This window comes from Gossypium hirsutum, chromosome A06 (assembly GCF_007990345.1).
Source record: "Gossypium hirsutum isolate 1008001.06 chromosome A06, Gossypium_hirsutum_v2.1, whole genome shotgun sequence".
Taxonomy (NCBI): Eukaryota; Viridiplantae; Streptophyta; class Magnoliopsida; order Malvales; family Malvaceae; genus Gossypium; species Gossypium hirsutum.
In genome coordinates this window covers 119,008,499-119,021,331 of record NC_053429.1, presented here as the reverse complement: position 1 = coordinate 119,021,331, position 12,833 = coordinate 119,008,499, and the positions used below count along the sequence as shown (strand labels likewise).

Sequence of the window (12,833 nt, the reverse complement as noted above, 5' to 3'; positions counted from 1 at the left end):
ATAATATAATTCAACTAACACGATATAGAGCAGTAATTCCTGTAAATCATGATTCACTATAGGTGAGAATTCATCAATAAAATAGCTATAATAAATCATATTTATTTTCACACCGTCTCACATAGATTTCAACACAACTGAAGGAACAACAATAAAGCCAAAGATTGTCACTAATCATTTAACACACCGTAAGCTCGTATGAACCAACCCATCCAGCACACCTTATGCTTAAGCCAATCCATCCAGCACACTATATGCAATATATCGAATTAGTCTGCAACACATGTAGGACCTCGATATATCCAGTAAACACTATAATCTCCTGTAATTCATCTCATCAACTTTCATCACTTCATAATTTCCATAACAATGTATTTATATGGTTCACCAATCCATTTTTATAATCAAATAAATATCAAATAAACTAATGTACATCAATTAAACCGAACTAATTTATAGAACTGATTTGCAGTAACAACTTAGAGTAGCTCAGTCAATGATCGACTTGTGTCAATTTATTATTTTCATTTTCAATTACACACATCAATGTAATCCAACATTATGCAATTAGGTTCATATAATACATTTAAAAATATACTAAAATTAAATCGTACGAACTTACTAGACTAAACTACAGTAACGACAAAGTATAAGGGCTATTTGGTAATTTTTTATTTTCCTCGATTTTTCACTCATTCTTGATCTAAAATAATAATTTCATTAAATTCACTAATTCCAAAAATTAAATTAAATCATTTTGTGCAATTAAGTCATTTTTGACATTTTTACGAAATTACTCATAATATTTTACTTTTATACAATTTAGTCTCTAAACTCAAAACATGCAATTTAACCATTTTTATTCAAATTTCAGCTTATCCGAATATCCAAGTGCATTTCCACAGCCTATTTTTGCAATTATTTCCCATCAAGTCCTTGTAATTTTATCACTTTAACATTTTAGTCCTTAAACATTAAAATTACTAAAAATTACTTTACAAAATAGTCTTATTTATCACAACAGGATAAGAACCGACCATCCACCAAACTAGAGAGGACGATGATAAAAACACATCCCTAAAATCACTTGCATAAGTAAGATTAAAAAACGTGCTACAATAGTAAACAGAACAAAAACTTCTAAAAATAAGTATTTATTAAACAGTGGAAAACAAAAAGAAAAAAAACATACAAAATTTAAGACAACATGAGTCCAAACTGACTCATGAAATTATTTATTATTCTTAAATATTCTCAAAACATAAATAGATTAAGAAACTAACGAAGTTACGCCCACTTATCACGAGAAACTACAAGAGGTTGGTGGAATTTCAACGACAACAAACATTATCATCTATCCATCGCAACTTATGAAAACTAACAAAAATACCCATAAAAAAGAGAAGAAACATAGTGAATAAAAAAAAAGTAGGAGAGAGAAAATGACTGGCTATACCCAACTCAAAAATTAGCACTACCACCAAACAAAACAAAAAAGAAAAAATTAACGAATTGGAGGGAAAAAAAACTAGGGTTTGGGATTCACACTAGTTATTTATTGTTGATTATAAAATTGAATTAGAAACGAGATGGGGAATCCAATTGGATAATTATAAAAGTGGAGATGAGGGTTAGCAGAAAGAACTGTCCAAATCCCTATTTCTGAGTTAAGGAAAGAAAAGAAACCTGGGGGATAATATTTATGTCAACCTCAAGCATTACAAAACGCAATTGGAACTACATCATCATCATCATCATCATCATCCTAGGCCTAGCTAGGATGTTATAATTCATCAACAAATCTCCAACCCTTTTTCTTTTACAATTACCATTACAAACCCAATTTTCATCATTCACAACCAACTTTATTTTAACTAAGCTAATTTTCATCCAAAAAACAACATTATAAGTCACTATTTACACTCACAATCATATCCAACCAATCAAATGAATTCCACTGCCAATCTTCAAGACCTTCTAGAGTTATTGTTTTTCACCTTTTTGGTATCCTCCATTTTGGGTGATCCATTCTTCTTTTCTTTAACAAGTTGTGCTTCTTTCTTCACTCGTTTAGATTCCATTTCCATGGCTCTTGAGAATGCTTCAACCTTCTTCATCAGCATCTGTAAAACAATTACATCATTCAGTAACACATACATACATACATACATACATACGTACATAAAGAAGGAAATAATTACAAACGCTTCACCTTTATTTCTTCATCTTTAGCATTCAAGCTACTATCCTTAGCCTCACAAAACTTCCTTAGATTAATGACCTCTTTCTGAAGCCTATCATACAAAAACCCTGAAACCATATCTTCAGCATTCCCTCTGTTTTCATTCTCTTCATTGTTTTTCTTTTCAGTCTGTTCATGGACCTTATTTTCAGCATTTTCTTTTTCACTACTATCAGCAACCTTACACCTAGACGCCCACAATTTTTTTCTCACCATATTTTCTTCTGATACTGGCCTTCTTCTTAAGATGCTACCTTGTCTTATTCTGGTATTGGCTGTTTCAGTTTCTACACTTGGCCGCTGCAGTAGAGTGGCACTGATGGTAGAAGCCCTTGGTTGAGAGGTAGACCTCTTCCTTGGTCCACTGCTGCCTGTTAAAAGCCCTAATATATTGCTGGACTTGTCTGGTTTTGGGGACCCATAAGATGCATTAACTGACAAAGTTGATACGTGTTTTAAGCCATCTTCCAATATTTTGAGCCTTAGCTTGAATTTCTCCTGTACCATATTTACATTGAGCTTGAGAAAATACTGTCTGCATTAATATTCAAGTCAAATTTAATTAAACTGTCAAATTTCACCTTAAGCTGTGCTTCTGCCTTTGCTGTTCTCTCTGACACAGCTAGTTTGTCCTTCAATCTTTGCATCTCTGCCTATAAAGACAGAAATTTAGTTCCAAATAAAACATAAAAAAATTTATGTTTGAGGGTAGCAGTTGTCTGGTTCGTAATCCTTATATTTATGATCATGCATTTTTTTAAGTTGCAGTTAAAGTGAAGAGGAAATTTATCTCCATTCACTTGCATTTGTTAGCTTATTAAGGGTATGTTTACTGTTTAGTACTGCTTTTCACCGTTCAAAAGCACTTTTAAACCAGAATAGCAATGCTAAAGTAGCCCTAAATACGCTGAGAATTTCCAAGAATTACCTGAAGCAGCCTTCTGTCTTCCAGCCATTGCTTGACAGGCATTACCTTGTCATTCTCATCCTTCCACTCATTGGCCACCACGGTCGCTACACGGTTGGCCGAGACTTTAACTCGTGCAAGCTCCCTCTCGAGCGTCCTCTTTTCTTCCTGAATTAATTGACTCATTACAGTTAATACCTATATGAACAACATACGACCATAGTTCATGTAGAAAAGATGACGATCAGCATGTAAGCATGGAATGGAACATCACATTAAGTTGCGAAATTTGTCTCTGATAGTCCCGGATAGAGTTAGCAGCAGCTCCTCCAGCCAAAATCGCCTCTTCGAGTTCTTGAATAGTTTGGCTTAGCTTTTCAACCTCTAAGACCTTTTGGCGATTGGTTTTCTCAAGGATTTTGTGCTCCTCCTGCATTAAGACACAATTTTCATTGGTTAAAAAAGGTCTTGAATCCCTTAATAGTAACCGACTGCAGTAAGAGCCTCAAACTTGCCTGACAAATCTCAATCTGTCTCCTTAACTCAAAGTTCTGGTTTTGAACCTCCTCAACTATTAAAGCCCTTTCTAAAGCACTTCGCAAAATCTTCTCTGCTTCGAGCAGAGCCGACTCTTTCGACTTAGTAAGACGTTCCAACGCCCGCTTATCCTCATGTAGCATTGCAATCTGTAAGTAGAGTGTTAGTCTATCAGGAGCAACAAAGCAGAAAACAAGGCCACAACCCTGTGCCTACCTCATTCTTATACATTTTTATCTCTGCCTCAAGAGGAGCAATGACGGATTCGATAGAAACATCATCATCATCCTTTTGGTTTGCATGCACCCTTCTAAGAGTTGCTTCTGCAGCAAATTGTGCAGCCATTGCATCTTTCTTCTCATTCGTCAGTTTCTTGATTTCGAGGTTCTACATGGCATAGGATTAATTCAGCACCATTACTTAAACATTATAAGTACAGAACTAGGGGCTAGCACCTAACCTTATGTTGAAGGATATTCTCAGTGACCCTATGTTTCTCATCCAACTTTTGAACTTCAACCTGGAGCTGAAAATAAGAAAAAGAAATGAATAGTTTCAGAACAATTACAGTACTCAAACTACAGCATATATTCTTAATTTCAGTACCTCATGTATGGCCTTATCCTTCAGTGCTTCAGTTGCTCTCAAAGCTTTGATTTCAGCCTGGGCAGCTCCTAACTCCCTGTCCCTTTCTGGAATAATATTAAGTAACATAGCATGACAAGTAGTGTTACATAAATTGTGAGTGTTGTTCATCCTTCTCTTACAGATCTAATAATCCATTAACATGTTTCAGTATTAAGTACCTTTGAGTTGGTTCTGCAATCGGGTGAGCTCTAACACAACAGGGTTAGGATGAAGGTGAGCAAAAGAGCTCTCATTGCCTCCAAATGATTCCTCAGGACACACCATTTCAGTTTTGTGTTTATGTTTCAGGCACTTGATAATGCACCCAACTATAAGACCAGCACACCAACAACAACAACAGAGGACTTGGGGTTGTCTTGTTAGGGAATAATATATAGAAATAATTATATATATATATATACACACACACAAGAGGATTTAGTTAGAGAAAGGGAGAGAGTCCATCCCTTGAAGGAATTGACCGCAAAGAGAGGAAAGCTTCCCTTAAATCTTAAGCAAATGTCGCAAGCCACTGAAAATTGTTAAAGCCGGCCAAGCCGGTTCAATTGTTTCATTGTTTTAAAATGTAACACTCAATTTCATTCTTCTTATAGTCATTATCATGACAATGATTCCAGCTTTTAACTTCCTTTCTCTTAATCATTGACCATCCATTTGATTTATGATTCATTATCATAAATATGACCACTTTACTTTTCTTTTTTATTCTATTCATATTCATTTTCTTATAAATATAATAATACTAATTACCACTTAACCTAATCATATACTTTCCAAAAATCAAAATTTATTTATATAACAAATACTGTATTAGCTGGTGCCATTTGCTGCAAACTTAGTGTATGACAGATAAATCTAAAAAGAACTGAGTCAATAATAGAAAATTTAATTTATCTTTATTCTAATCATGTTTATGATTTGCAATGCTTTGCTCGGTTGTCATTCTTTTCCACACTCTATGTTTAGCTATATTGGATAAAAGTTGTCTAGGAATCAAATTCGAAATTGATGTCAGCTGAAAGTAAGCAGAAGTATTATTTTCTGAACCCTTTCAAAACGGGGTTTCTTTTAATATTTGCTATTGATTTATGTTGGAGCAAACAAAAAAAGAAGTAGAGATATAGAAAAGAGGGGAGTTGTTGAGATATATGACATGATCCTCCTTCGGTTGATGGAAATGTCCTCCTCTGGAAAAAAATGGATTCCTTAGGCGCTAAATATTGCTGAAACCAAGGTGTTGTTCTTTTGTTTGTATTAGTTGAAGGCACTCAAACACACTGTTTGAATTGAGACCAAGTTAATAAGGTGTTGATGACCCTTCTTTCTTTCTTTTTTATGCAGATAATGACCCTTATCTGAAACTCATAAAAAAAAATCTATTGATTTAATATCTATTATATTATTCATCTTTTGGTTTATTAATTATTTCAGTAGTTTTAAAACTTGTTACTGAGCTCATTACTTTTGTGGATGCATTCAGAAACTAAAAAGATATAAAACTCATCTTTGCTTAAAAGTGTGATTGGAGATAGGGTATTTGATATGTAAAGAAAAATAAAGGAGGAGAGGTCCAGCTGGTACAAGGGTTAACGCGGATAAGCCAATTTGGACATAGGTAGGCGACAAAGGGAAGACTTCAAACTCTACCAAGCCAATCCCCCACCAACAACCGATAAACCTTGCTTAAGGTTAAGGGGTTTTTGATGTTAATCATAGCTTAATTGAAATCTCCATTAATCTTAATTTGAAAGCGATGTTAATTGCGATCACGTCTTTTTCTGTTTCTGTTAGGTTTAAGTTAAGAGTTGGTAAATTATATTGTATGATAGCTCTTGTTGTTTGGGTTGAGAGAGGCCCATTACTATTGATTACAATTTATAGCTTCAAACATTTAGCCCGTTTCAAGTTTAGTGGCCCATGCCAATTCCCATCATTAACAATCCATTTTTATGGGCCGACTCTCATGGCTTTAGGAAAAAAAAATGTTAGGATGGAGTATTTTCAGTTTATCTTGACTTTTAATTTAGGATAAACTATAAAAATAGTCATTTTTGTTTGTCTTATATTATATTTTAGTTATTTATATTTTAAATGTTACGTTTTAGTCACTTACGTTATCGTTTTATTACAAAGTGGTTACTTTACTGTTGTAACTCCATTACTTCCCTAAAGGCAGTCCTACGTGGTAGTCCAAAATGATTTTTAAATGCTAATTGAGATGTCCAGTTGCTAGGATGAAAATAATTTTTTAATTAAATAAATTTAATTTGGACTATCATGTAGAACATCTAAGTTGGCATTTAAACCCTATTTGGACTGTCATTAGAGACATAACGGAATTAGTAGTAGAGTGAGTACTTCGTAACAAAACAATAATATAAGTAACTAAAACGTAACATTTTAAACATAAATAACTAAAATGTAACCTGAAAAAACAAAAATGATTATTTTTATAGTTTACCCTTTAATTTATACACAAACAATACATTGTAAATTGACATGAATTGTGATACAAATTGTTCCTCACCTAGTATGACATGCTCTGAATGAGAATTCATGTAGTGGAGTGGAATAGTTGTGAAATGCTTATTTTGTTTTGCCCTTATGGGTCAGGTCATATTGAGGTTGGTTCTTAATAAAAATTTAGGTTTGTCTAAAATTTTATTCAAGCATGGTCGTCCTGTATTATTTTTTTATTTTATTTTTAATATAAAAAATAAAAAATAGAATGCATAAAAAACACTAAAAATATTAAAATAAATGTTTCCCGACAAATTGAAAATAAATTTAAAAAACATTTATACTTAAATAACACTAAGATAGGTGTAACTTAACAAGCAAATGTCTCTAAAATAATAGTAAAAGTAACAATAAAAACAAGAAGTATATACAATATCCAAATAATAACAACAAAATAGTAATAACAAAACAGTGAGAAAATAGTAGTAAAATAGTTGGAAAACAACAGCAAAACAACAGTTTTTTTTTTGCAAATTCAAGTCTGGCCTGGGCCAAAAAACCTTACTCGAGGTTTAACCCATTTTCTAAACGAGCTTTTTTTTTTGTCCAAACCTTTTTTTTAGCCTATATTTTTATTTAAACCCTCTTATTTTTTAGACGGGCTTTCAGGTCAAACCACCATCTAGTTTTACCCATCTTTTAAAATTATTAATTTATGTCTTATTATGTAATTTTTTAATGTATAAAATAAAAGGTGAATATGTTATATATTTTATATATGAGAACAAGGCAGTGGCAAAGCTAGGCTCAGGAGCCTCGGTTTACTTAAAATGAAAAAATTTTAATTTAGGGTTATTTATAATTTATAAAATTTGAAATTAGTAATAGTAAAATTACACTTTAATTCTCTAAATATTATAAAATTTTGATTTAATTTTTTAAAATTATAAAGATAAAAACTATTGAAATGATAAAATTATATTTTTATTGTCGTAAAAATATATAATTTAATTTTGATACCAATTATTTTTTTAACTTCCAAAAAAAAGCATAAAAAATGTAATTATCCTCCTCCACGTTCCACAAAAGTTACCTTTTATTTGGAATGGGGGATTAGGCAATATAGAATAGTAAAGAATATACAAAAACCAAGGGCTTCCAGTTTTTTCTTCTCTCAACATCTAATCTATATTCTAAATAACTCATAACTATGTTGCAGAAATGATAAGAAAAAGCAATATGTATGCCTTTCCTTTCATATTTATTAATCTAATCTCATCTAATCTTAATCTTACTTTCAATCAGAAAGCGGTGTCCACTCGATTTAGGGACAAAGCAACCGCCCAACCCTAGTAGTGGACAAAGCATATATTCCAATACATTGCATTCCTTATTCTCTATTCTGCCCTTCCTAATCATATTGGGTTTGATTTCAACTTTACGTTTAATTATAACTAGAGTCCCTGTACTCTTTAGACTTCTAAGAATTTAGACCCTTTTTTATTGTCTGATCCAAAACTTAAAATTCTAATTGATAACTTTGTTTTCTTTCCTCTTATGGTGTTTCATCAGAGCTTTAGTTTGTTTGTTTTTTTATCTAAAAGCAGTGGCCACTCGGTTGCATTTTAGTGTTCAAACAATAAGCTGGTTTGGAACCTTTTAGCTTTTTAATGAAAGAATTGGTTTAGCAAATAAATAAATCCATGAAATTAGAAACAAAGGGACTAAATTTCAAAAGTTCAAAGAGTACAGACACTGGTGATAGAATTAGACCTAGGCTTTAAAGTTGGAAAGACTTTGTGAGCGAACAAAACCAGGAGAGGGCTATGGATGTAATTAGAGAAATAGAGCCAAAATGTAAGTAGAATTATTTAGGAAAAAAGAAGAATCTCTCCCAAGGAAAACAAGACATAAAGTAAGCAGAAAGCAAAAAATAAAAAAATAAGTCTCCAAGTCTTAACACCCACCATCTACAATCTTAATATATTCCACATAACATCATATATACCAAAAAGAGGTAGCCTAGTAACCAATTGTTTCCACTATTATTCTCCTTCCTTTGATTTTCTTTTTTTATTGCTTAGCAATGAAGCCAATGGGTATCCAACAAAAGCTGAACCAATACAGATTTCATTTCATCTTAGTAATCTTTGTCTCATCCATCATCGCCTTCCTATCATATGTAGCCCCCAGCATGCTCACCATTCTCGCCTACTTTTGGCCTCTTTTCGCTTCTACCACCGTATTATTGGTGGCAATAATGGCTTTCGGTGGCGTTTCACAGTTGGCGAATGAAGCTCATGGTGAAAAAGCGGGTGAAGGACTGTTGGACTACGTTGCAGCAGCCCGGCTGGAGCATATAGATCAGGAGCCTCAGAAAGTTGAGTGAACTAGTTCACTGCATATATAAAAGCTGTAATCTTCTTTTAACTTCCCTTTTTCAAAATGTAAAAGCAATGTACAATTTACCTGGAAATTATTGTATGTTTCGGAATAATGCTGTATATGGAGTACTGGCTTCTCTCTATATGTGTTCTTTGGCACTGTGCTATACAGATGTAATTGTTCAAATAACAACACTTCATATAACAAGTTGCAGTTACATGACATTATTTGTAACATGTTTTGAGATCATATTTCTCATTTCTAGATGATCCAAATTGAAATAATCTAAGCCGCAACCATATATTGTTCCCTAAAATGCTATAAAAGTGCCTTCGAAATTGGAACAAGTCTTTTAAATGTTAAAGAATATCCATGGAATTCTTGATCAATAACGTTGATAATTACAGTGGCAAACTAGTTAAGAGTCAGATTTATCAGAATTTGTGGTGTAGGTGTTAGGACAAAATCAAATCATCTGTAGTCAAAGTTCCCGAGTGATCAACATCAAGAGCTTTGAACCTTTCCATCAATAGCAAAATGTCATCCTGGCAAACCTTTCCCATTTCCTTCAGCTTATATAATATGAACTCTGCAGCACTGTGATAGAGATAATTCACAACAAATAAGCATCATATATATAATATATGCAATATACAGCATGCAGCATGCAAGCCCTAGCTGGTTTGTGCGTATGTGATGCGAACTTTTTACCTTACCACCTCATCGTGATCCATATCTGCTGCCTCAAGGTCTGAAGGAGTTAGCTTTCTATTAAGAACCCATTTAACCAGTGATTTTTGTCTTCTCTCAGTGTATAGCGCTGCTAGATAGAGAAAGAACTGACCTAAACAAATCGTGCTACTCAGTATCCACAAAATAGCAAAGATACGTCCCTCTTGTGTTGAAAAGCTTTTGTCCCCATACCCAAGGGTGGTCATTGTGGAACATACACAGTAAAAAGCATCAATGAATTCCATTCCTTCAACTAGAATTAAGAAGCTTATCCCAGAAATTATAAGCACCACAAGTAGCAGTGAAGTCATCAAGAATTTATATTTGTCTCTGTTGGTTTCAACATCCATAAGTACCTCAGCTGTATTGAACTTTTCATTCTTAAGCATGGCTTTAACCAAGAGAATTCCCTGCTTTTCCGCAATGTAATCAGCTGCATTACTTAGAATTAAACCAACAAGAGACACACCAGTGAAAGCATAAATGCAGGAAAGTATCTTAGCCAATGTGCTGTGGGGTACAAGGTCCCCGTATCCCACTGAGGTCATTGTCACAACACAGAAGTAAATAGCATCTATGACCCCATTGGTTTTCTTACCATAAATCTGGTTCTTGATAAGGAAAAACCAAATGGTGCCTATACCTAGATACAAGGCTAACAACAATAACACATACTTGATCCTAAACTCTAATCCTACAAATGTTGGTTCAACGTTTATAAGAGGCTGCAACACCTTTTCTTGCTCTTGAGATTCTTTCTCTGAAGGACCCTTTGACCGGTGATGTGACTTTCTTCTTTGAATGGCCTTCGTCTCGTTGAGATTTAGTGAATCATTGGTAGACGAAAGTAAAGACTGCCTAACATCTTCATCAGCCATAGTTAGAATGTTATGCAAAGTTGCATGTAATTCGACAAGTCCTGCAGGTGATACATTAAGCAATCTATCATACAATTACAAGGTTGATGATAATGGGGGGATTAAAATTAAACAAGAAATATGAACATAAGCTTAACCTTTGCCAATTCAAAAAAATTTATAAAAGCAAACAAAATGAAGTTTAGGAGTGTATAGTTTGATTTTAAGATCGAGGGAAAATAAAGGGTGATGTGAAGAGTTACAAAATGGGAAAATTTTATAACAGAGATCCTCAAAGATAGGAGCACAGTCTACGCTTAGAACAATAAAAGGAGATAAAATAGGTAGATGGTTCAATTCAAAGGGATTTGTTTCTGTAATTGGATTGAATCTTGTAAATTGAATAATTTATGCATTTAAAAATAAAGATAATCAAATCAAAATGAATCCTAATTATAAAATATATACTTTGTTTTACATAAATAAACAAATCATTATGCATAAAATATATAAACTTAAACCCATCATATTAATTAGAAAAGTTTTATAGATAGATTGTCTAAGTTAAATAATTATGGAAATATATATATATTTACTTATGCGGCTTTCTTGATTGCCTCTACATCGGGTAAATTTGGTTAATTCCTTATGTTATGCGTTGTATCTGCGATAATATTATCTCTTTCGATGGAGAAGGGGGGTATGCCCCCTTCTATTTCTACATCTAGGATCCGACTTGTATCATTGATAATAATAGGAACTGAACCATTATGGCAAAGAAAAGTTTGATATATATATATATATATAACTTTTGAATAATTATGCTATTAAATTAAAAAAATAAAAGTAATATTTTGAATTAAGAGTATAAGTTATGCGTGATAACTACTAGAATTGAAAGAGATTTAATGCTTGTATCTATTTTAATTGGAATCAAATAAAATATTTCTCTGGTTAACGTGAGTTTGAGTGTACTAAAGTATATTATTCTCCTATTTATAAATTGAGCTATATGGGTAATTCTAGGCATTATATATATATAAACATATATGAGATTGTTCAAAAAAATATATTCCACCTTAAATATAATTAATTAAGATTATGTTTGAAATTGTTGAGGGAACGCATAATTTAAATTAATTTTTACGTAATAAAGGCTAAAAAAATTATAATGCAAATTATTAAAAATGTTAAAACTGAAATATATGGAAAGTAAATTATATAATATATATTATATATTACAAGGTCTGATATAAAAATGGAAATAAACACTATAATTGTATTGTATTTTTTTTATATTTGACAATTAAATTAAGTTAACACATGTTCTTACTCTTTTTGGTTTATTTACTTCATAATTTTTTAAATATTAACAATTTCATAATTTAATCCCTCTTCGAGACATTATTAAAATCAATTTACTTTATAACTTTTTAAAGAAAAAAACTATGATATTAGTCTTTATTAAATTTTAATTGTTACATTTAGTTCTAAAACAATTATTAATTAATAATAATGGCATTGAAAGCCTGCTTCTAATAGTACGTTTTATGAGTCTGCTTCTAATAGCAAGTTTTGAAATAGATTAGGGCTTTTGGCAGACGACGACGCTTGGAGAACGAAAGAGGGTTTAGCGGCGTTGTCGATTATTGGAGGGGAAGAGGCAGGTTGGCAAGTCGAGTTGAAGGAGGAGACGTGAGAGGATGTGGTAGATCTGAGTGTGGTAGGCAATTTCTTAACGAGTGTTGTGCAGTTTCAGGCTATGCTTGCAACTTTAGCTAACTTATGGCATCCATACAGTGGCGTTACGATTACAAATATAGGGGAAAAACATTTTATTTTTCATTTTTATTATGAGATAGATATTGACAGGTTCTAGGAATGGGGTCCTTGGACGTTTAACAAGCATTTGTTGGTTTTTCATAGATTGCAGGAAGGGGAGGATCCCATGGTAGTGCCACTGTTTTGGTCTAATTTTTAGGTCTAAGTTCACGATCTTCCAGCAGGTCTAATGTCGGAGGTAATGGCAAAGCATTTTGGCAAATTTGTGGGGCGATTCTTAGAG

The 12,833-nt window shown here is 32.7% G+C and overlaps 2 protein-coding genes across 2 annotated transcripts; both read right to left on the bottom strand.

Moving 5' to 3' along the window:
• Positions 1 to 1,676: 1,676 nt before the first annotated feature.
• Positions 1,677 to 4,793, bottom strand: LOC107962073 (microtubule-associated protein 70-5). Its single transcript, XM_016898311.2, has 10 exons — positions 4,493 to 4,793; positions 4,293 to 4,378; positions 4,147 to 4,212; positions 3,903 to 4,073; positions 3,665 to 3,835; positions 3,424 to 3,579; positions 3,171 to 3,317; positions 2,824 to 2,895; positions 2,213 to 2,740; positions 1,677 to 2,123 (listed from the first exon to the last, which is right to left on the bottom strand). The coding sequence occupies exons 1-10, from the start codon at positions 4,596 to 4,598 to the stop codon at positions 1,968 to 1,970; spliced, it is 1,659 nt and encodes a 552-aa protein (XP_016753800.2). The 5' UTR covers positions 4,599 to 4,793; the 3' UTR covers positions 1,677 to 1,967.
• A 4,563-nt stretch (positions 4,794 to 9,356) lies between these two features.
• LOC107963126 (two-pore potassium channel 1) lies at positions 9,357 to 11,002 on the bottom strand. Its single transcript, XM_016899710.2, has 3 exons — positions 10,927 to 11,002; positions 9,891 to 10,830; positions 9,357 to 9,776 (listed from the first exon to the last, which is right to left on the bottom strand). Exons 2-3 carry the CDS (start codon positions 10,787 to 10,789, stop codon positions 9,635 to 9,637), a joined length of 1,041 nt encoding a protein of 346 aa, XP_016755199.1. The 5' UTR covers positions 10,790 to 10,830; positions 10,927 to 11,002; the 3' UTR covers positions 9,357 to 9,634.
• Between the last annotated feature and the right edge of the window lie 1,831 nt (positions 11,003 to 12,833).